We start from the raw sequence: 24,530 nt of genomic DNA on the forward strand, positions 1-24,530 counted from the left end.
ATAATTCACCTGCCATGTTGCTCAACTACCCCCAATAAATCCAACTCTTTCTATTTTTCCTCTTTCCGTTCCATCCATACTTAAGCATAAGTAGTTTTACAAGTTGCCCAGTGTTTTGTTAGAGTAACAGGGATAGGTGAGTATAAATAAATGTGTACAAAGTGATAATTAGAGTTTAGCTATAATTGTATATTCTCCCTTAACATGACAACATATTCCTGCTCTATCTAGACCAGGAGTTGCCTTCTGTTGCCCAGACCAGAATCTGGTGATTGAAAGAGAAGCAATGAGATGATAGATTTAGTGCAGCAATCTCAACCAAGGGCAATCCCTCCCCACCCTAGGGGACATTTGGCAATGTCTGGAGAAATTTTTGATTGTTACATTGCGGGGAGGGTGTGCTACTGGTGTCTAGTGAGTAGAAGCTGGGGATGCTGCTAAACATCCTATAATACACAGAACAGCCTTCCACAACAAAGGATTATCTGGTCCAAAATGTCAATAGTGCTGAGGTTGGGAAACCCCAGCCTAACGGAGGTGTTGGACTCTGGGATGGACCTTTGCTTCTTCTACTTATTCTCTCCTCCTAGCCTTATTCAGCAAATATTAATTACGTGCTGGTATTTTGTTGGCCTCTGCTACATACCCAAGTTGATGCTATGTTAAGTATACCCATAAGACAGTGTCTCTGTCTATAGAAAGTTTACAATTTGGGATGGAGGGGCAGTAATACTCTTACCCATTAAACAATTAAAGCAGGGTATATAAAAATTTCCCATAAGATCCTAGTGGACTCAGCAACATGTGATCGAGTAGAACAATGCCAGAGCAGCAATTATTTGTTTTAATCCATCTCTGAAATATTTTTCTTTAAAAATATACATAAATCTATTTTGGTACCATAGTAATACTTTTTTTTCTATGCTTGGACTGCTATTGTACATTCTCAGCCAATGAGAGTTAGCCTGCCAGATTCTACAGTAACCTTTGGTAAGTGAGTTAGCACACCATTTTATGACCTCAGCCAAAGAGCATTCTACCATGTTTCTCCTAAATCTTGTGGTATGAAGTTATCCAGTGTACTTTTTCTTTGTGCCATTTATTCTGTGTGTAGATTGGACCCACAGTGATTTACAAAATATGTACATGTGATCGGTCCAGACATGCCACAAAGAAATAAAGGAATAGAATCATGCTGGATGTTAAAATTCGAGTTTTATGGTGGTTCCTAGCTCCCTCTAAAATGCCAATTTTATGGTGGCTCCTAACACCTTCAAGTGGAAAGATCAGAAAGCAACTGGAAATTGGTAAAAGCCCGCAAATATCACTGCAGCATGAGAGGATCAATTAGCAACTGTATGAATGGGAGTTGCAAGAACTGATGACCAGAGATATGTCATTTGGTGGATGACCAAAGTGGAAGCTCAGCTGCCAGTGGACTATGCTGGACCTCCAAAGATACTATGTTATAACCATTCTACATGGAATTGATTTCAGCTAATGGTACCACGTTCATGAACGCATCCTGCAAGCTCATGCTAAATAAGGAAGTCGTGTACAGACAATAAAAGCTAACCGAGATCAAGGAAGGAAGAAATGGGTGCAGCTGGCTAAGTGTCTCACTTCTGTACTCCTCATCCATGTGTCTGTGTGGACCTCTATCGTCACACTGCATTTTAATTTTTTACTATCTTATTTCTGTTCACTAGAGGGTGAGCTCTTTTAGAGCTCCTTGAGCTCTCTGATCCACATTGACTCATTGGTGTCTAGTTTAATGAGGCATATTTAAACTCTCAGTAAATTTTGTTTCATTGAATTGAATTGGGTCAGCATAATAAGGGAAGGCATCGAGAAGAAGATGGGAATTAAGCTGAACCTTAAAGGATGAGTGGTATGTCTGGTATCAGCAAAATCTCCAGATTCTCCCCAGGGGACCCAGATTAGGTCAGGAACTTGGAAGCCTCAGGGAGAGAATCTGCTATCATCAGGGATGAGGAAGGCAAGAACATAACTGAAAGAATGAGAGAGAGAGAGAGAGACAGAGAGAGAGACAGAGACAGAGAGAGAGAGAGTGAGAGAGATTTATCTGTCTCTACCTGTCCTGGGGAAGTTGGAGAGGGGGTGGGAAAGAGGAATTGTTATACTAGATTGGGTTTATGGCCTGTGCAGTTTAGGATTCTGTAACCCACAGAGGTCTTAATGCATCTACAGTGGATGTTATCTCTGAAATAAACATTAGATACAAAGCACATCTATTATCTTGTAAAGGTGAATACTTGCATACCCTATAACCCAGAATTCCATGCCTGAGTATATATGCTGAGTACATGTATACCAGAAGACAAGTACAATAATGTTCATAATAGCACTATTTGCAAAATCAGAACTTTGGAGTCAATTCAGTTGTGGAGTCAACTCAGTTGTTCAATGGAAAAATGGGTAAGTTGTGTTATCTTCACAGAACAGAATACTATACAACAGTAGAATAAATGAACCATAGCTACAATGCAGCAACAAAAAAGAATATCAGGAATATTAACATTCAGTGAAAAAAGCAAGTCCCAGAAGATACCATATGGTGTGATGCCCTTTATACAAAGGAATATATTGTTTAACCATTCACTCATACATATATTTATTTATTTTATTTTATTTAGTTTTGGCTGCATTGGGTTTTCGTTGCTGTGCGCGGGCTTTTTTAGTTGCGGCGAGCAGGAGGCTACTCTTCATTGCGGTGCACAGACTTCTCATTGCGATGGCTTCTCTTGTTGTGGAGCATGGGCTTTAGGTGTGTGGGCTTCAGTATTTGTGGCATGTGGGCTCTGCAGTGCAGGATCAGTAGTTGTGGCGCACGGGCTTAGTTGCTCTGTGGCATGTGGGATCTTCCCGGACCAGGGCTCGAACCTGTGTTCCCTGCATTGTCAGGCGGATTCTTAACCACTGCCCCACCAGGGAAGCCCTAAATTATTAATTTTTAAAATCTCAGAGTAGGAATTTAGGCCTCCTTAAATATATATATATTTCTCTAAATCATCTTCAGATTCCTTTATGTTTTCTGCCATTGTCTTTTCTTAGAAGTAATAAGAAGTCAAGTTTATTACCTACAGTATGAAGTAGTTCTTTCCTTTACTGATCCCCAAGTAACCCCAACTTACTAAAGATTGCCCCCAGTATACCCTTAGTATTGCTGGATTTGGTGAACATTTTTTTGTTGACCTTAAAGATATGACTGTAGATGTTTCACACATTTTCCCAGCCAGACAAGACAGCTAATTTTTGTCAGTACAGAAGCACCTTCATTTAATTTGACATTTATGTGCAAGGTTCTATGAGAAAAAAAGAAGACAAATTTAACATGATCTCTGTCCTCAAAGGAGAGTTCAATGGAAGCTTATGAAGAAAATCCCACCTCATAGATTTGTAATTGCATTTTAAGAGCCTTTTCATATAATTGTGGATATTCTTCTTTGATGCTTCCTGAAAACTCGACAAGGGGTAGTTTCTTAAACAGGAGTTGCATTATGGAATCTGAAACCATAGTAACAAGTGTTTCTTACTCTGTTACATTAAAATTCATTAGTCCTTCTTGTACTTTAAACACATCTTTCACCCATGAATTGGTTGGTTGAAAATTTTTGTTCACACAGTTATACAGACCTTTCAAATATTGATACCATCTCACTATATACAATATTTTAAAAATCGAATGTAATATCACCACCAATATCTTCAGAAAAGTCTTTAATTACTGGGAAGCTGTCAAGATCATGATCATAAATACAAATTTTTCCAAAATTCTAATTTTCATTTGAAAGCTTGAGTTTTATCATTGGCAATAATTACTGTCAGATGTTTTCCTTGAAGTGACAGACTCACTTTGTTCACTCTTGAGAAAATGTCTGAGAAATACCCAAATCTGAATGACCATAGTTTTTTAGTCATTCTTGCAATTAAAAATGGTATTCCAAGAAAAAGAGTAGCTTGTTCTGGTACAGCTCAGAACTCAATTGTGTAACAGCTTTCAATGAAGACAGCCTTTGTATTTCAGTACAGAAGTGCATACTTCCTATTTCATCACACAGAATATTAAAAAAATATATTTTGAGCTCAAAATTTAATAAAATTAATTTTAAAAATTATTTCATCAAGGTTTTGTTTTGGTTTTGGTTTCTTACTGTGAGTGCATAACATAACGGTGAAAAATACAGTTTGGTGCCGCTGCCTTAAATTGTGCTTTGGAGTTAGCAGTTTTATTCCCTGTTGCTTTATGCTATCAATGCAAGTGTCAACCTAGTGAAAAAGGCAAACCTCTTAGTATTATTATAAACAGAGTTTTGACTTTGCAGGCCCCTTAAAGGGTCATTTGACCCCCCAGGTATCTACAGACCAAAGTGAGAATTATTGAACTAGATCATTCTTAATGCCCAGCCTGACACTACTCTCAGAAATCCCAATATTTATGCATTTCTGAAGAGAAGAACCCATTTATTTTTCTATTCCTAAATCAGTTCTCTAAGTGTAATAAAATAATTTTGACCTCAACTTCAGGTCAATCATTTTAATGCTTTTAATTGGATGCTTTTTAAAAGTCTAAGTTGGTTATATTACACGTTTCTTTATTCCTTTGTACATCTATGAGAAGAAGCAACAGCTTCTGCACAGCAATGGAAATAATCAACAGAGTGAAATGGGAGAAAATATTTGCAAACCCTGTATCTGATAAGGGGTTAACATCCAAAATATATAAGAAACTCAAACAACTTAATAGCAAAAAACCCCAATAACTGGATTAAAAAATGGACAAAGAATCTGAATAGACATTTCTCAAAAAATGACATACATATTGCCAATGGGTATATATTATAAAAAGGTGCTCTATGTCACTAATCATCAGGGAAATGCAAATTAAAACCACAATAGGATATCACCCCACACCTGTCAGAATGGCTGTTATCAAAAAGACAAAAGATAACAAGTGTTGGCAAGGCTGTGGAGAAAACAGAACACTTGTGCACTGTTGGTGGGAATGCAAATTGGTGCAGCCACTATGGAAAACAGTATGGAGATTACTCAAAAAATTAAAAATAGAACTGCCTAATGAACAGTAATCCCACTTCTGGATATATATCTAAAGGAAGTGAAATTAGTATCTCAAAGAGACATCTGCATTCCCATGTTCATTGCAGCATTATTTACAATAGCCAAGATGTGAACACAACCTAAATGTCAACAAATGAATGGATAAAGAAAATGTGATATATGTATATATATACTATATTATATACACTATATATTGTATGTATTATATTTATATATATTATACATACAATGGAATATTATTCAGCCATTAAAAAAAAAGAAAATCCTGCCATTCACAACAATATGGATGAACTTGGAAGACGTTATGCCAAGTGAAATAAGCCAGACACGGAAAGACAAATATTGCATGATCTCATTTATGTGTGGGATCTGAAATAGCCAAATTTGTAGAAGCAAAGAGTAGAATGGTGGTTGTCACGGGCTGGGGGAGAGAGAGAGAGAGAGAAAGTTGAGTATGAGGAATTGGCTCACGAGATTATGGAGGCTGAGAAGTCCCATGATCTGCCGTCTGCAAACTGGAGACCTAGGAGAGGATAATTCAGTCTGAATCCAAAGGCCTGAGAACCAGGGGAGTCAATGATGTAAATCCCAGTTCAAGGGCTGGAGAAGATGAGGTGAGATGTCTCAGCTCAATCATCGAGGAAGGAAAAAAAAAAAAAAAGAGGCAAATTCCTCTAAACCCTGGCTTTTGTTCTAAAAGAGAAAATAATATCTAAAACACAATACCATTTATGTAAATTAATAATACAAACTATTTCTCAAGCGTAAGTATGTGCATGTATAAAGGATTGTAAACATTATGTAGTGGGTGCTCATGTGGGGGAGAGAATGGTAATGTGAATGAAGGTAAAAAATCATATTAAAACAAGAGAGGAGACTTGAAAAGACTAGTGATGACAGTCTGCCGTGAGCATGAGAGACAGAGCAGAGTTTAGAGTGAGACAGATTTTTATTCAAATTCCAGTTCTATCACCACAGTTTCCACACATGTAAAATGGAGATTATAATAATCCTTCTTTAAAGGGCCCTTGTGGGGATTAAATAAAGTAACATCTGTGAAGCACTTAGCGTGGTGCAGGCGACATGCTCACGGCTGCAGCCCTCACTGAAAGTAAGCTGGTGTCATCATCAATAGCAACAGCAGCAATATCCCACTACCATCACTGAAAACATTTTGTTCCTCAGAATTCTTATCAGATGACAGCATATCTTGTCCAGAACTTATGTCATGATAGGCTTAAAACAATTGCTCAGGTAACAAATGATAACTGTTAAATTTCTCTGCATAGTAAAGGCGTGAAGAGTTAGAAATTCTGCAGGGAAAAGTCCTGAATGGAGAAAAAGATCCAATTTGGGAAAAATTCAGAAGAAAGCCTAGAATAAAGAAGTGTGGGTGGGACATTCTTCAAGCCAAAATTTGAGCACTGTATGATATGAACCCTATGGGTGATTCTAGAGATTTTCAGGGAAGATCGGACACCTCACCAATTTTGAGTACAATCAAGTTTCTTATGGAGGGACATCTCTGGTGGTCCAGTAGTTAAGACTCCGTGTTCCCAATGCTGAGGGCCCAGGTTGATCCCTGGTCAGGGAACTAGATCCCACATGCTGCAACTAAAAAGATCCTGCGAACTGCAACTCAAAAAAAAAAAAAAAAAAAGATCCTGCGTGCTGCAACTAAGACCCAGCGCAGCCAAATAAATAAATAAATATTTTTTAAAAAAACCAACTCAACTGCCTAAATACATGAATCACCTCCAATGACTTAAAAAAAAAAGTTTCTTATGGAATCAGGTGAAGAGGCTGAGATCTGTGTTCTGAGTGATAAGAAGCCAAAACAGTGTCGGCTTGTGTAGACTAAGGGACAGCTGATGGGTGCATTACATTCTTATCATAGAGGTGGTGACCTGGTGCAGAGGTCAGACTTTGGGGGCAGGTTGTGAATGATATGGGAAGGCCCACACAGGCCCCGGATGAGGCATCAGGCAGGAGGTGGGGAAGCTGGGGGCACTGCCTAGCCTGGGCCCTCCCAAAGCAGGCGGTTTATAATCTCTGTTCCTGGTATCTAGTTCTCTCCCTCCCCCACTCCTGAGCACCTTATCAATTACCTCCCTACTGTTCAGACCCATATGACTCTCTCTTTTATCAACACATGCTCTCAAAACAGGATCCGAAGTGACCAGCTTAATTTAAAGGACCAATCACATTTCACTAAGGGGCACCTGCATTTCAACAAGGACTAGCACATTAAGAGAAACTATGAGGGAATTCTCCGAGTGAAGCTTTGGGCATCAGCAAGGAAGAGGGGAAGGGACTGTCTTTAAGAGAGTTGACAGGGTCTGATAGTCGATCTCCTTCCTGCCAGAGCTCCAAGGGAAGGAGATGCCCCAGTATTAAACAGCCACGGGTGAGGACAGAAGACGGTCCAAGGAGACATACTATCAGGTTGAAAAATTCATTAAGTATTTACAGGAGAATTCAGGTTCCCCATTGCTCAGGGTATGATCACATGGCTTGGAAAGCACAAGTAGTACAGTTGGGAAGACGGTTCTGAAAAGCTTCTAAGGAGCTGATGCAGTGACTTCTCTAACACAGGTAAGGACTATTAGAACTGGGGCATGGTTGGGGACAGATGAAAGGAAGGAAGGCACAAGTGAGTGGAGATGCTATAGGGTGAGAGCATTGCGATGGGTAGGAAAGAAGTGTTTTCTAATTTCTAAAGGTTTAAGGTTTCAGGAAGGGAGAAGGGGGAAACATAACATTTCTATTCTTGACTGTGACACTGTAAGACAGTGACAGAGAAGGTGGTTGGTGAGTCATGCTTTCCTGTCTATTAACCCATGGGAGGATGTGAATGCTGGGTGCACACAATCCAGTGTCAACCTCACTAGGCCTCACACCAATGTCTGTCACCAGGAAGTGAGCAGAATAAACATCCTGGGTAGACCTCAAGGACATGAAGATGTCTTTCTCAATTGAGGCTTATGGAGCCTGCTGGAGGATGGGGAGGAGGTGGGATGGGAGTGGGATGTTTTGGGGAGCCTGAAGGTGGCAGGGTCACCTGCCAGAGTCTGGGATTCTGTGTGGCTTTCGTGGGCTGAAAAGGGCACAGACTCTGCTCAGCAGGCCTTCTCTACAGGAGTTGGGGCTGGCCTGAGATGTGAGGTGGCTTCAGGGGCTGTAGGTGGGACAATGTTTGGTGCTTGGGACACCTGAGAGTTGACACTATCCAGCCTGTCTCCTGCTCTCTCCAGTCCACCGTCTTCAGGAATTAGAAATGGGTGGGAGAAGCAGCAGTGTCTCCAAGTACTCAGTGGTCAGCACTGGCCATCTTCTCTCTCTCTCTTCCCCCATCCCAGGCCAGTGCATCCCCACTGGTCTGCAGCTGCTGCTGCCAGATCCATCATGTGGGAACTGACAGCCCTCCTGCTCCTGGGTGAGTCCTCAATGAGGTAACAGCGGCATAAGGACTTTGGGTGTGGGGAAGAGTGGGGGCCAGGGTATTTCTCTCTCTCTCTCTCTCTCTGTGTGTGTGTGTGTGTGTCTGTGTGTGTGTGTGTGTGTGTGTGTGTGTGTGTGTGTTGGGGGAATATTCAATCCTCGATTCGTTATCTATTTTTGGAGACGCAAAGAGGAAGGGGCTGAGAGCTGAGAGAAATAAAGGCAGAAGAAAAACAGGTCTTGAGACGTGTTGAATCCTTCCTATGGTCAAGAGAGTCCCTTTCTTTCCTCTTATCTCCAACATTCTCCTTCTTCTTGCTTCTTTCATTTCTTGTTTTGCAGTTCCAAGCAGTGGGCAAGCTGGTGAGTCTTACACATCCTTCATCCAAATTTTCTATAACTTCCACTCCAACCATCCTAAGTGACCTGGTTGGGTACTCCCCACTTCTTAGCTGTTCTGGCGTAGTGACTCTTCTCATGGCTCTTCAGTCCCAGTGACTCAGTTTGCCTGTAGGCACTGGCACTTAGAAATGGTGCTGACCAGACTAGTTTGTAGCCCAATGTGGTCTCTCCTCTCACAGGGATGGGTCCTAGAAGCTAGCGTTTTCTGAGATTTCCCAACCTCAGACCTCATCTTTGGGCACCTCACCTTGATTCTCTCTTTCACATTACCCCCTCCCATACCCCACCCTCCCAGCTACTCTGGAGAAGCCCATATTGTCTCTACACCCACCCTGGACCACAATCTTCAAGGGGGAAAGGGTAACCTTGCGGTGTGATGGGTACCACCCTCTGCTCCTGGAGCTCCGACCCATCAGCACTCTCTGGTATTTGGGCCACCTACTCCTGCCCTCTCACAAGAAGAGCATCGAGGTGCAGACACCAGGGGTGTATCGATGCCAGACACGGGGAGCACCTGTCAGTGACCCCATCCACCTCTCTGTATCCAATGGTGAGTGTTTGAGCATGGGGGAGGGGCAGCACACATGTCCTCTGGTAGTGATGGCCCTCCTGTGGGGGAGGACACTGGGCCACTCCCATTGGGGCAGGAAGGAGGGGGTTATATTGAGTCTCTGGGGGCAGGCAGGGACCTGCTTGGCACTATGTGAGAGATGCAGTAAGTCTTGTGTGGCCCCAAAGGTCCCCTTACCATCCTGCCACAATGGACACTAAATAATTATTTCTGTTCATTTAGTAGCTCAGAAGAGAAGAGGCTCCAAGGACCTGGTATATTGAATAGAGAACTTGAGGAGGGGGGTTGGGTAGGGAGAGAAAGGGCAAAGCAAAGCAGGAAAAGTGAGGGTCCCTGGGCAGGCTGCATGCAGCTGGGGGAATTACTCCTGCTTGACCAGTGTGATGCTTCTCTGTGCCTCCCACCACTAAAATATGGCCAATGATAGTATCTATTTCTTTGGTTGTTGTGAAGATTAAAAATAAATTATGATAGGTTTTCAAAGAAAAAAGATGAAGAAAGCACTTCAGCAGAATTTTATTATAGACATGTACACATGTGTACATAAGAGTCAATTAAGAAACTAATTCCCTGGGGGATAAAGGATTTCCAAACAGGATAAGAGAAATAACAGTCATTTGTTCATTAGGGCACAGGATTGGCTACTTTGTAGGGAATATTATGCCATTTTAGCCTGGTAGGCTATATTTTGTATTCAGAATTTAAAGATCATCACTCAGTGTTCAGATTAGCACTTATACTTCACATCCATACTCTGTGGTTTCTTGTTTGGAAATTGATAGCGAGTACAGATAACATATTGAATATGATAGACGGTAGTCACTGCTTGCAGAACTGTGAGTAACACAGAGATTGTGGCTATCACTTGTGGAATTCTTTCTCGATGTGAAACACCTAAAGTGGCATCTAGCAGACACTAGGGCTATGTAAGTGTTGGCTATGATGATGATGGTGATCAGGTAAATAAGGGTGCTGGGGGAGGTGCCTAAGTCTGGGGGTGGGGTCAGGTAAGTTTTCTCAAGGAGACAGGATCTAAGCCCAGATCTGCAGGATAAGTAGGCCTCAACTACAGCAGGTGAAGGGGTCTTCTTGGCAGGTACAAAGCCTCTGGGCTCAGAGCAGGGCCAGTTCTCCCAGCAGTCCAGTATGCACGGACTTAGCCTGCATTAGGAATGGAAGGTGGAGAGAGAAAAGGAGACACGGGGCAGGGGAGAATCCTGAGATGGTGCTGAAAAGGTAGGCGGGGGCCAGGTCAGGAAGGCCCTGATACCATCCTAAGGAGTTTAAACTGGACTCTGATGGGCATGACTCTTTGAGGCTGGAACCAAGTCTCAGGCATCTTTGTCTTCTTAGTACTAATAAAAGGCTGGCCTTCCCCTTTCCTTCCCACTCACCTTCTGATGCTTCTTGTTCTGAGGCTCCTGGGGTGCCCAGTAAGGGGGGAGGGAGTTGGTGAGGAGAAAGGGGAAGGAGGGGGGGGGAGCAGGGAGGCGGAGAAGTATGGGAGACCCCAAGGGATGGACTTTCTCTTGGAGTCTGTCTGTGCTAACTGTCGTAGACTGGCTGATCCTGCAAGTACCCTATGCTGCGGTGTTCGAGGGCGAGCCGCTGGTCATGCGCTGCCGCGGTTGGTACGACAAGGTCGTCTACAAACTTCACTACTACCACGATGGCCAACCCGTGCGCTACTTCCACTCCAGCGCCAACTACACGGTGCCCCAGGCGCGCGCCAGCGATAGCGGGAGCTACCAGTGCTCCGGCACCATGCGCATCCCGGTGGAGAGCGCGCCCATGTTCTCCGCCAAGGTGGCCGTGACCGTGCAAGGTGGGGGAGACTTGGGGCCGGGGAGGGAGGCAAACGAGCCCTGGGAAATTCTGGGACAGAAACCAGGCGGGGAAAGGAGGGGCGGAGGTTACAGTAGCTGGCACATGGCGGATTTCTCTGCGGGACCAAGTACACGTTTTCCTCTCCTCCTCCTCAGTGAAGTCGCCTTTGACCTGTAGCCTGCGTGGGGGCAGGTGTCCCTTCTCCCCGATACACATCCAGGTTCTTACTCCGGGTACAGACCCCCATATTGGGGGCAGCTCTCTCCGCAGCCCCAGCCAGAAAGACAGCAGCAGTAGGTGGGATCACTGTGGGACTGGGGCGAGGGGACTGCTCCTGAGCGTCTTGCGAAGCAGGCACAGCGACCCCCTTCTAGGCTGGAGAACCCGAGTTGGGTGTCAGTCGGGAGGTGACACGAAGCGTCATACCTGGTCCCGCCTCCTTTCAAGCTCTCCCCTCCCTCATGGACTCGTTCCCCACATTTCAAAAGACTGTCCTCCCTCCACGTGTACACAGCCTCCTCCCTGGTCAGCTACGGGCCCTTGTGGGAAACCGGGAGAGGGGTCGTGCGACCGTGGACCAGCCGGACCTGGTTCCCTGGGACCCTTGCGCCGGCCTAAAGTGCATCCTTAGCCACTGGGCCTCCTCTCCGCAGAGCTGTTCCAGGCGCCGGTGCTGAGGGTGATGGGCCGGGTGGAGGCTCGCGGCGCGGCCCTCGGCGGAGTGGTCTTGCGGTGCGAGACGCTCCTGCACCCTCAGAAGCGCGACACGCCGCTGCAGTTCGCCTTCTACAAGTACAGTCGCGCCGTGCGCCGCTTCGACTGGGGCGCCGAGTACACCGTCCCCGAGCCGGAAGTCGAGGAGCTGGAATCGCATTGGTGCGAGGTTGCTACCGCCAGCCGCAGCGTTCGGAAACGCAGCCCTTGGCTGCAGCTTCCGGGGCGGGGTGAGTGACTGCCCTTCCGGAAGCCCACCCGGGCGGGTAGCCCCACGTCCGCCCATCTGGACCAACTGTCTCGCCGGCCCCCGCTTCTCCCCGCGCCTTCCAGGTCCATCCCCTATCTCCGCCCGCCTCCCCCTTCCTTCCCTCCTCTCCACCTCTGTTCCCACCCTCCTCACTCTCCTAACTCCCCTCCCCGGCCCGGCGCTTCTCTCCCACGCCCACCACCCCCATCCCTTGCCCCCTCCTTACCCCGCAGCCCTTGGGAGAAGGATTTCAGCCGTGCGGTTCTTTGTGTGTTGCGTTCACAGGTTCTCCCCTGGACGTGGCGTCCACCACCGTCCCGGTCCCACAGGCCGCGGCTTTGGCGCCCGGTAACAAGCCGCTTTCCTTCAGAAAGCCCCCGCTGTCTAGATCGGTCCCGTCGGTCACCTCTGTCCCTAACACCACCTCAGCCGGGCTGCTGTTTCCCGCGGGCGGAGCCCCCACTGCTGGGCCACCGGCCTGCGCTCCGCTGACCCCCTTGGAACAAACCACTGGAGCCCTAAAACCCGACGTGGACCTTCTGCTCCGAGAAATGCAGCTGCTTAAAGGCCTTCTCAGCCGGGTGGTCCTGGAATTAAAGGAGCCACAGGCCTTACCAGAGCACAGGGACACACTCGAGACCCCCGCTTCCCACTTTGCTGTGAGTCAGGGAACCCCTGAGACCACTGCTGTGGAGAGCTGAGGGAGGGGGTGGCTACTGCCCCCTCTCCAGGCGTATCCATCCCTGGTCTCTCCTGCTTCCCATCACGTGGAGACCCTACAAAGACATCACTGTTTGCATCCCTCTGTCTTACTGTGGCTTATCAAGTGTGGTGGCTGCCATGTCAGTCTAACACAGCACATCCTTGTAACCACAAGGCCTTCCCTCTGATGGCTTCCTTCCCCTCACAGATTTCAGTAAGAAGGAGAAACCTGTTATTTACGAAGTTGAATTTAGTCATCCTTAGCTTTTCATATAAATCCACCCAACATGTATTTCAGCACAGGCAATGTTTTGGTTCTTAAGGTTATTTGGTACTAAGCTCTTTGGAACATTTAAGGGTCAAGTTGTGATTATTCATCATGACTTTAATGTTAAATTTTAAAAGACTGTCATTTCTGTTTCTGATGAGTGTATACCTTCAAAGTCCTGGGCTAGTTTTAGAGAGGGAAAGGGACTCGTGTGGACCTCCATTCCAGGTTATAAGGGTCAGCTCCGAGTCTGTTAGACTCACCCAGATGCACCTCCTGCACCAACATAGCTAGACAGGCTGATGGGCTCTGGTGGCAGCAGGCAGGCCATGCTCACTTTAGCCTAACTAAACAAGTGGTACTATTAGCATCGAGAAATCTCTGAAGACAGTTTAAGACAAATTCTCAAAATTGCTGAATTCTAGTTTTTAGCAGGTTCTTACCTCCCTAAGAGCCATTCCAACACTAACATACAATTCAATTTTATAAGTCCCTCATCTGCCTACTAAAACTATTGGTTTTCTGCAAGTCTGGTGTGAATTATTCCCAGGAGGTTTATTTCTCATTGGGTCCTTACCCTTCATCAGTTAACCTTTACTGCTAAGGCTTAGAACTGATAACAACTCTACCCTCCCATCCTTCTACTTGATACATATTCAGTTATAATGCAATTTCCCATTTCTTTTTGAACAGTTAACCAGAATTGGTTAATCCTTTTCTTCTTGGTATTATCTTCACCATGTTATTACTGCAAAGTCACTGAAATTATAAAAAAGAGAAAGGCAGGTGGATACATACATAAATTACAGTGCAATGTGATAAGTGCTCTATGAAACACTGGGAATTCAGAGGAGGAAATTGAATCTTGAAGGAAGAGCAAGATTTCACCAAGTAGAGATGTGAAAAGATTGAGGGTCAGGGCATGCAGGCTGAGGGTGCAAAGGCAAAGAGACATAAAAGACCATGGTGTGTTTGTAGAGCTGCAAATAATTGAAAATGGTTGGAGAATTATGTGTATTTATGCATGTGTGTGTGTGTGGGGGGTGTGTTTTAGGGAGAAGGTGGCAGGAGATGAACATGGGGAAGTAGGAAGGGATCAGAACATGAAAGTCTTGTTAAGAGGTTCTTTAACCTGTTGGATATTTGGGATGGATATTTGGAAGCATTCCTTATTCAGGGCATCAATAAGCCTTACTGGAGGAGAAGCTAATTTAAAATTACAAAAGAGCAATCAAATAAACTGATCTCAGTGGACACTTGCTTAACCCTGAGGAGGTATGTCCAGGCCCTATAATCCAGTACTGGGGTTCTGGTTTACAAGGGTCTTTGTGGTCCTGATTTCCACCTTTCTAACGTAGGCTTAGCTCACTTCTCAGAACTCTCCCCCCGCAAGCCTTCCCTGGCTAACCCCCCTCTACTCCCATGGCCCCTGAAGTTTCTGCCATCCCTGATCTAGACAGGAAATGACTAGCATTAGTATCAAGAGTCTAGGTAATCAAAGAATCGAGTCATTAAAAAAAAATCAGTTGATACGTATAACTGATTCACTTTGCTGCACGGCAGAAATTAACACAACATTGTAAAGAAACTATACTCCAATAAAAATTAATTTAAAAACTCAGTTGATCATTTTTTAAGAGAGCAAAAGAGTGAAATAGCCATTCAAAAGAGAGTTTTATCTCTTCAGTATCTGCTCATTCACACCTTGTTAGCAGCCACAATATCTTTCTTCCTGTCCTGCCACATACCTCCATTTAGGGCTAGGGATATGGGGAGTGGGGAAGAATAAGAACTTATGGGTTAAATGATGTGTGTGTGGCAGGGGAAAGGGTGAGTTTTATGCCCTCCAGTCTGCACTGTCTTTAAGCCCCCCAGCTCTCGTTGATCTTCCCCTACAATACCTGTTCATGATCTCCCGGGAAGACCTGCACTAAGGAAATATCAAGAGATATCAGACAGGCAGCTTACTGGCCATGCTCCTCTGGGGGGAAAAAAAAAGTCCTCATCCAGCTTCTGTTTCAGGTTCCAACATGCATTTAGGGAAACATTGGGCTAGCCCAGGCTGCCTAAGGAGAATCTCAGGCTCATTCCCAAGCAGCAAGGGTAGCAACAAAATGCTGGAGAAGCCTGGGGAGGAAGCTGCTTCTCTCTGGTTCGCTGATCACTTCTGTGTCTCAGACTCAGACCTCGACCCTAAACCTGTGGGAGTCCATACCAGATACCAGGCAAGGAACCCAAATGTCCTCCACCAGAGAGCAGAAAGGGTTCTGGCAAGTTTAATTTGGATCTCAGCTTTACTCTCTCATTCTGTCCTCCCTGAGTCTAAGTTTCTTATCTGGACTTAACTCTATGGAAAGAAGGAACTCAACTCTTTGGGTTCTACACTTATGACTTTTTCCATAAAAGAGTGAATCAAATCCTCTAGGTTAAAGTCCAAACTCCCTATCATGACATATAGAGCAGTCACACTGACCACTTGCTCTTTCCCCAGCACACCAGCCTCTTTCATGCCTTTACATATACTTTGGCCTCAACCTCTATTGGTGGGGAGTGGGCTGCACACGCCTTCTGAGTTCAAGATCTCTCATTTGTCAAAAGAGGGAAATAAGAGTACCCTTACAGAGAGAGACAGACAAATAAACAGACTTTTTCATTACTAGAGGTTTTAAGACATGGGATGCTAAGGTGCTTAAAAGCACAGAGGAGGAGCATTAAGTTCACTGTGGAGGTTCACAAATCACTTACCAGAGAGAGAGATGACATTTGCCAGTCCCTACTGATGAGCTCTTAGATTATTTTTAAAGTTTTGCTGTTTTAAATTATGCTGCAATTAATATTCTTACACCTATATCTTTATGCACATATTTGAACATATCTGTGGGATAAACTCCTAGACTTAAGTAGAATTGCTGAATCAAAGAATGTGAGTCTTTTTTCATTTTAATAGATATTTTCAAATTATGCATGAGAGAGCTTGTTTCTCTTACCCTAGTCAGGATAGCACATCATCATACTTACATATTTCTTAATTAGACCCAGAGAACCTCTTGACTCTTTATCTGCTATTGAATTCCTCCAGTTGGATCTTGGTAACATTACTAACCTTGTGTTGTACAACAGCCCAGCAGTACAGTCCTTCCAGAGTCAATATCCCTGTTTGTAATCCTAACCCATCCGTCTTCTGAATTCTTGTTAGCTGGTCTGCAGTTAACTAAGAGAAATGTACTCCTGTCTATATTTCCTTATTAAATGAGAACTTTCTGCCAAGTAGAGCTCTTATTCCAAGCCAGGTCATCCTGGTTCTTCACCAAATTCCCAACATGTACTACAGTTTGCCCATATTGGTTTAGTTTATTCCCCAGTCATTATACCTGCAAAGATAATTGGTTTCAATGCTTGACATTCTAATTATAACGAGGCCTCATGTAACTGTACATCCCTGATTCAGCTAACATCTGAGGCTGAAGAATTGGTATAGTACACGTTAGCCTTTTTCAGTTCAGAGGAGCCATCTCATTACAGTGATGTGGGAAATGACCACTCCCCCATTTCTTTACAGTTAATATGCTCTTCATGTAGCGTGTTAATTTGTAATAGCCAAGCTAATTAGCTTTGGACCTAGAGGTGACAGAGTATAGAAATTAAGAACCCTGGCTAAGCAGTTAATAGACTTGGGTTCAAACATCACTTTTACTACTTACCAGCTGTATAGCCTTGGACAAGATACTCTGTCTCTGAAGTTGTGTTTCCTCATCTGCAAGGCATAATTATAATAGTATCTTCCTTACAGAACTGCTAGAAGGATTAAAAGAGATTATGCAAGTAACATACTTGGTAGAAGCAGTAAATTGTTATTATGACTGTAATTCACTGAATCTAAAATGATGTTGACTGTAGGTTGCACCATTAAAGAGAACACAAAGAAAGGAAATTGTGGCCAAGTAGCCACACGATGTCTTTTAGGTTTAATTAGAAACAGAAAATTAAAAAATCAGAATCACTCTAAATATTCATAAAAAAGGACACCATAAGGGAAATAAATTGGGTAAGGTATTCCTAAAACTATTTCACTTTCAGAGTCTGACTTTTCTGAAACACTTTTCCACTCAGATTTAGCCAAGTCTGTGTTTTCCCATTCTTGTAACATAGTCTTTCCTGTGAAGAGCATTAGTAATGCAGCGTTTCTTAAAAGAAGCCATAACAAGAGTAAGTTATCGTTGCCAGACTTTTAGGATGGTTTTGCAATTATCTGGAGTTAGCTTACTTTTAACTTCTACTTCAGGAATGTTGCTAAACATGTCTGCTTCACCACTCACTCCACTTCTCCTCACAACCTATGAATATTTCACCTTCATCTCTAGAAATTTCTCCCAATATGCTCACACCCATTCTTAAATTTTGATGCCAGTACTTTAATGTTCATGCTTGCTTTAAGCAATGAAAACTATGACAAGACAACAATTATAAGATGCATCGTGGTTTCAAAGATGTTAAATGTAGTTTGAAGAAAATTATTTCTTAGAATTAATAAAATACGAAATGCACCCTAAAAGCAAATCTAGGAAAGCAAATTTTAAAATGTCTAGAAAAAAAGTTACATATGATACTACATGTAGCCTGAGACTAAAGGTGGACTTCTTTTGAGTTGAAGTGGAGGTTCTCAAAAATCTGAAAGGAATTTAAAGCCTGTTTAGTTCAACCAAGAAACCACTTATTGAAACCTTCTAAACTTCTGCCATGTGGCCACGCTTGACTTTTTGTGAGGATGTGGTCCTTATTACCTCCCAAGGACAGCCCACTCTATCTCAGGATAGCTCTGGTAATTAGAAAATTCTTCCTATGGATAAAGAGCAAAATGATTTTGTTATAGCTTCTACTCATTGTGCCTCCTAGGGTTACACAGAGCAGATCTAATTCCTGGTCCTCTTGTCAGGGCTTTAGATGTTTAAAGACATTGCTTGGGTTATGCTTAGTTTTCTTTAGGTTATGCTCAGTTTTCTTAAAGATAGACTTTGTTTCAGTGTTTTCAACTGTTCCTAATTTTGAGTTCCTTCTCCATCCTGGCTTTTCTTTCTTTTTTCTTTCTTTCTTTCTTTTTTTTTTTTTTGCGGTACGAGGGCCTCTCACTGCCGTGGCCTCTCCTGTTGCGGAGCACAGGCTCTGGACGCGCAGGCTCAGCGGCCATTGCTCACGGGCCCAGCTGCTCCGCGGCAGTGGGATCTTCCCAGACCGGGGCATGAACCTGTGTCCCGTGCATCGGCAGGCGGACTCTCAACCACTGCGCCACCAGGGAAGCCCTTCCTTTTTTTTTTTTTAATATTCAGAGTTCTTTTTTTTTCTTTTTAAATTAATTTATTTATTTATGTTTGGCTGCGTTGGGTCTTCGTTGCTGGGCGGGCTTTCTCTAGTTGTGGCGAGCAGGGGCTGCTCTTCGTTGCAGTGCGTGGGTGCGTGAGCTTCTCATTGCGGTGGCTTCTCTTGTTGTGGAACACGGGCTCTAGGCGCACAAGCTCAGTAGTTGTGGCGCATGGGCTTAGTTGCTCCACACCATGTGGGATCTTCCTGGACCAGGTCTCGAACCCGTGTCCCATGCATTGGCGGGCGGATTCCCAACCACTGTGCCACCAGAAAGTCCTCATCCTGGCTTTTCTGAGCACATCTCCAATTGCTCTATATTTGGTTTAAAATGTGGGACCCACAACAGAATGCTGTTTCTCAAGTGGGTGTGTCCAGGGAGAATGAGGCAGGAAGGCAGAATTTTATTTTTATTTTTTACAATTAAGCAATTGCACTTGTGACAGGATGTCAAAAGTGATATTTCATGATACAAGAGACATGGAATTCTGAAGCCGGATCATACCCAGAATTTACAAAGGAAATGGTTAAGGATCTGTTCCCTGACTTTTGGACTCTGAAATCACATCAAGGAGATAAAAAGGGGTCAGAGTATGGAGAAGAGAGAAGGTCTGTCAAGGTTTCTTTGCCATGTGAATAGTCGCCATCACAATTCTTACTCACAGTGGGGAGTTCTGGAAAGTTTACCCTCTCCTCATCAAGCCTAATAAGGGAGATGCCCATGAACTCACCCAGAGAGGTCTGAAATGTGTTGCCCACAGTAGGGAAACACAGGGATCTAGGCCTGACTCACCCCTGAGAAAGCTAAGGTGAATTGTGGCTGTAGGATGGGAGAGCCCGTTTTGGGATTCTGCACTACAGAAGTTGCTGGGGCAAAGCCATGTGTGTATGTATTTCCATAATCCATGAAAGACAGAGAGCTGGCATGGGTTCCCGTACAATAATGAGGGGTTGAAATAAGCACCAAAAAGCTGGAGGTGAATCTAGATTCTTAGGGGTTGAGGAAAGAGGTGCAAGTGCACTCCTTTTTTTTTTTGGCTGTACGCGGGCCTCTCACTGCTGTGGCCCCTCCCGTTGCGGAGCACAGGCTCCGCGGCCATGGCCCGCGGGCCCAGCCGCTCCGCGGCATGTGGGATCCTCCGGGATCGGGACACGAACCCGCGTCCCCTGCATCGGTAGGCGAACCCTCAACCACTGCGCCACCAGGGAAGCCCCGCAAGTGCACTCCTGGAAGAAAGATGCATCTGCCTTGAATAGAGGAGGGCAGTCCCCCCAAACAAACACCTCTAAAAAGTCCACAAAAGTGCCCATGGGAGAAAGAATTGGCCAGTCACCTCCAAGCTGAGACAGCAGGAAGCTGCCCAGCCAAAGAACTTTCTATTTCCTTATCTATCCTCCCTCCCTTCCCTATTCTCTGCTACTTTGGCCTAGGTGAGGTGAAAAGGAAACAGACACTGAGGAGAGAGGCAGGAGGTATGGAGAGAGAAAGAGAGAGAGAGAGAGAGAAACCAGTCAAGCTCCTTTCCCAAGTCAGGACCTAAACTGAGTAAGTAGGAGGGCAAAGAGTTATCTCTGAATTAAGATTGAAGGTCTGATTAACATCTAGGACTGGGCACTCTAATTCATAAATTGAAACTATGCTTGTGACCTAAAGTTGTTAAAAGACTATCCATTATCAAAAGAAGCACAAAAAGCAGGGATTGGCTCAGAATTTAAGGTACACATGAATCACCCCGGGCTCTTCTGCAAATGCAGATTGTGATTCAGTGGGTCTGGGGTGGGGCCTGAGAATCTGCATTTCTAACAAGTTCCCAATTGATGCCAGTGCTGGCATTTTGGGTCACACTTTGAGAAGCAAGGGGAGCAGGGGATTACCCCACTGAATGAATTTTAAATGGACTATAGAAGATTAAAAAAGCTGCATTTGGGGGAATTCTCTGGTGGTCCAGTGGTTAGGACCTCCACTGCAGGGGGCCCATGTTCAGTCCCTGCTCAGGGAACTAAGATGTCACGTGGCAAGACCAAAAAAATTTTTTTAAAAAGGTGCATCTTCAATGTTCATTTCAGCACTATTTACAATAGCCAGGACATGGAAACAATCTAAGTGTCCATTGACAGATGAATGGATAAAGAAGATGTGGCACATATATACAATGGAATATTACTCAGCCATAAAAAGAAACGAAATTGAGTTATTTGTAGAGAGGTGGATGGACGTAGAGCCTGTCATACAGAGTGAAGCAAGTCAGAAAGAGAAAAACAAATACCATATGCTAACACATATATATGGAATTTTTAAACAAATGGTTCTGAAGAAACTAGAGGCAGGAAAGGAATAAAGATGCAGACGTAGAGAATGGTCTTGAGGACACGGGGAGGTGGGGAGGGGAGGCTGGGACGAAGTGAGAGAGTGGCATGGACATATATACACTACCAAATGTAAAATAGATAGCTAGTGGGAAGCAGCTGCATAGCACAGGGAGATCAGCTAGGTGCTTTGTGACCACCTAGAGGGGTGGAATAGGGAGGGTGGCAGGGAGACGCAAGAGGGAGGGATATGCGGATATATGTATATGTCTAGCTGATTCACTTTGTTATAAATAAGAAACTAACACAACACTGTAAAGCAATTATACTCCAATAGAGATGTTAAAAAAAAAAGGTACATTTTGATCATGCCATGAATTGTGCTTTCAACATATCCTGTCTGCTATAGTCCAAGAAATGGATGCTCAGGTCCTGCCTCTCATCTCAGCACCACAGAGCTAGTGCCTGGACACTGGGATTGCTGCTATTGCTACTGCAGAGAAAACCAACAGCTTCCTCAAACTGGTTCCGGAAGCAACAAAGGCTGCACAAGTATAGCCTCTGCCTCACTTTCACCTTCCATATGTTGTCCAAGGGCTTCTGAGTGGCCAGACCTAAGTTACACCCTGTACCTAGCTGCAAGGGAGTCTCAGTCCCTTTTAGCTTTCCAGGCTCTGCAGTTCAGGAAGGCACTTGAGAGGTAATGAAGTGGATGTTCACCCCACCTCCACAGACAATAAAGGGGTGAGTCCTACCTAGGCTTTTACTGCTGTAAAGGACCTAGAGATTTAGTCCAACTTGTTAATTTTAGAGATCAGGAGATGGAGACGCAGAGACTAAATGACTTGTTAGTGGTGGGGGTAGAAATAGAGCTCAGGTCTTTTGACAAGGAGTTCAGTGTAACCTAAAGAATAGCCACTCTCCCAGGAAGCAAGTGATATTGTCCAGCCTCATTAAGCTTATTGCTTGCAAACCCACCCAAGACACTGTTTTCATCTAAGGCATACCTCTTCGACCCCCAATTTATATTTATGTAGTTCATTTGGGGGACCAAAGTACAGAATTTTATATTTATCTTTTTTGAATTTTGTCTTTGTTAGTTTAATAAGACAATTTTGGATCCCAATGTAGTCCCTCTCAGCTGTAACACATGCAGATTAGTAAGCATGTCTTCTGCACCGTAATCCAAATCACTATATAAAAAAAAAAGTAGAATCAAACAGATTAAAGAAATTTAGATGATGGCTCTATCTCACTAGAAATTTCTCTCATGATTGCTATGGATCCAATTTTCTCTCTTTGGGTACAACTGTTTAACCAGTTACCAACCTATTCAATTGCTCTAATATTCAGTCTATATATCTCACCCTTATCTACAAGGAGATCTGTCTAAAAGACTGGAGAAGTACGGATTCAGTGGGTGAGCATTTCCCCTAATCTGCCTGTCTAGTCATTGTCAGAAAAAGAACAGGCTATCAGGGCAAGACTATTCTTGGTAAGCTCATGCTGGCCCCTAGTGGATGCTTCTTCTCTTCTCTTCCACCCCCTCACACCTCCTCCTTCACCACCCCCTTCTTCCTCTTCTTCTTCCCTTTCCCCTCTCCCTCCTCTCCTTCTTCAGTTGAGGTAAGATAATTGACATATAACATTACACTAGTTTCAGGTCTGTAAGTAATGATTCAGTATTTGTATATGTTGCAAAATGATCATCACAGTAAGTCTAGTTAAAATCCTTCACCATACATAGTTACACAATTTATTTTTGGTGATGAGAACTTTTAAGATCTATCTTAGCAACTTTCAAACAGTTTTGTTAACTAGAGTCACCATACTTTCTATAGTTGATAATATTAGAGCTAATATAGCTGCTTCTTTTTATAAGTACTTACAAGACATTCCTGCATTAACCTGCATCATTTTGGATTAGAGGCAACCAGTAATGGTTTGACAGCCTAGAGGTATAGAAGCAGATGGGGCTCATCCACTTAGTACCCCACTACCCATTTTCCATTTAGTGACCCCACTAAGGGATTCTGAGACCCTTTGTGAAAAGGGCTGTGGAAAGATGAGGCCTGTGCTGGACATGTAGTAGCCCCTTCCCTCCAAAATGGCTGCAACTCTGCGTGGCCGCTATTAGGACTGGATGTGGCTGGTGGGACTGAACACATGTCCCAGGATTGCTTGTGAAGTCTCAAAACAAATCGTTCATTTTCAGACATATTGGGCATATACTTAATGAAACATTCTCAAGTGTCTTAGCCCTCATATCCCTGTGCATTCCCCCTCAGTGCTCTCTGTCTTTCCACCACCTTTCCATTCCTTCCTCTGTCATCTCTCTCTCCTTCAACTGTGGGAAAGACCCAACTCAAATGCCACCTTCCCAGAGAATTTTTCCCAGTTTCCTCCAGCCAAAATAAGTTACTATTTTTTTTTCTGTCTGAGCCCCCAAGCATTTTGTCTGTACTGTCAGTTTAACACATGATTTGGGTATTCACATCCCTGTCTGCATAGTGGAAACTTGAGTCTAAGGGCTTCATCTTATTCCATGCTGCATCCCCACTTTGGGACCATATAAAAATGCTTCTATTGAACATCCAAATCTAGTTTTTTTTCTCTTTATTTGGGCAGTTTCCTCCTGCCAGCTTGAACATTTATAAATGGCCTATCTCTGTTTTCAGTTCTCCTGGCTGGAGATGAGTAATTATTGGTAAGCGTGGGCAAAGAAATACGTCTTGAAATATATGAGACAGTGGATATAAAACACACTTAGAAGCAGCAGCAGAGTATATTTGGTAGTAAGGAGGGGCAAGGGACAACATTTTAAAGGATTTAGACATATTCTGTGGACTGACCAAGAGTTTATAGGATTTCCGATTTTTATAGTTTAAAATCATTTAAGGAATGTTAGAGCAGGCATTATTAGCCTTGCCTTTTTGGGGTGGGGCCACTGAAATTCAGAGGGCTTAACTGGCTTGGCCACGTTATATAATTAATACATGATGGAACCAAAACTTAAGTCTAGGACTTGTGCATACAAGTCCAGAGTTCTTTCCATTACAACACACTTGACTACATTTAGACTGCAAGAGAGCTCCAAAGGTTGTGACATTGGGAAAGGGCAACTGTGGCCATTCTCTGTATTTTGTTTGGGGAAGAATGGAGGGAGAGGAGTTCTGCAAAATGTAACCCAGCAAACCTCTGACACGCAACAGGGAACATCTGTGGTCTCTTTTGCTCTACTCATCTGACTCTTTACCACTTTCTCCTTGAGTCATAAAAGGAACTGAGAGCATGACCCAGATATCACCAGCCAGTTCCTGCCCCAGTATTTCTCATATGGATAGTCCTACAATGTGATGAGTTTGTAAATACTGGGGGTGAGTGGGGGACACAGTTGGGAATAAGACAGGAGGAGTTGTTGGATCAGCTGACCAAGTTGTCCTTACATAACGAGGGGGCTTCAACTTTATTCAGTCATCTCTGGTCCCAGGGTTTGTGGAGCTGAAATTATTCCCTCAGAATATTGACAATAGATGCCCTTCTAGGGAAGGAGGACACATCTTTACCAAGACACAGACTCTACATTAATAAGT

The 24,530-nt window shown here is 44.0% G+C and overlaps 1 protein-coding gene across 5 annotated transcripts; it reads left to right on the forward strand.

Annotated features, from left to right (window-relative positions):
- Positions 1–8,505: 8,505 nt before the first annotated feature.
- On the forward strand, positions 8,506–13,770 carry FCRLB (Fc receptor like B). 5 transcript variants are annotated; one of them, XM_060088357.1, is made up of 6 exons: positions 8,506–8,536; positions 8,884–8,904; positions 9,239–9,493; positions 11,073–11,339; positions 11,995–12,285; positions 12,591–13,770. In XM_060088357.1, the coding sequence occupies exons 1-6, from the start codon at positions 8,506–8,508 to the stop codon at positions 13,004–13,006; spliced, it is 1,281 nt and encodes a 426-aa protein (XP_059944340.1). In that variant the 3' UTR covers positions 13,007–13,770. The 5 variants fall into 5 exon arrangements, with proteins under 5 accessions (XP_059944340.1, XP_059944341.1, XP_059944343.1 ...); XM_060088358.1 differs by having other exon boundaries at positions 12,140–12,285; positions 12,591–12,855; XM_060088360.1 differs by having other exon boundaries at positions 12,099–12,285; positions 12,591–12,753.
- The last annotated feature ends 10,760 nt before the right edge of the window (positions 13,771–24,530 follow it).

The sequence above is a fragment of the Mesoplodon densirostris genome, chromosome 2 (assembly GCF_025265405.1).
Source record: "Mesoplodon densirostris isolate mMesDen1 chromosome 2, mMesDen1 primary haplotype, whole genome shotgun sequence".
In the NCBI taxonomy this organism is placed as follows: domain Eukaryota; kingdom Metazoa; phylum Chordata; class Mammalia; order Artiodactyla; family Ziphiidae; genus Mesoplodon; species Mesoplodon densirostris.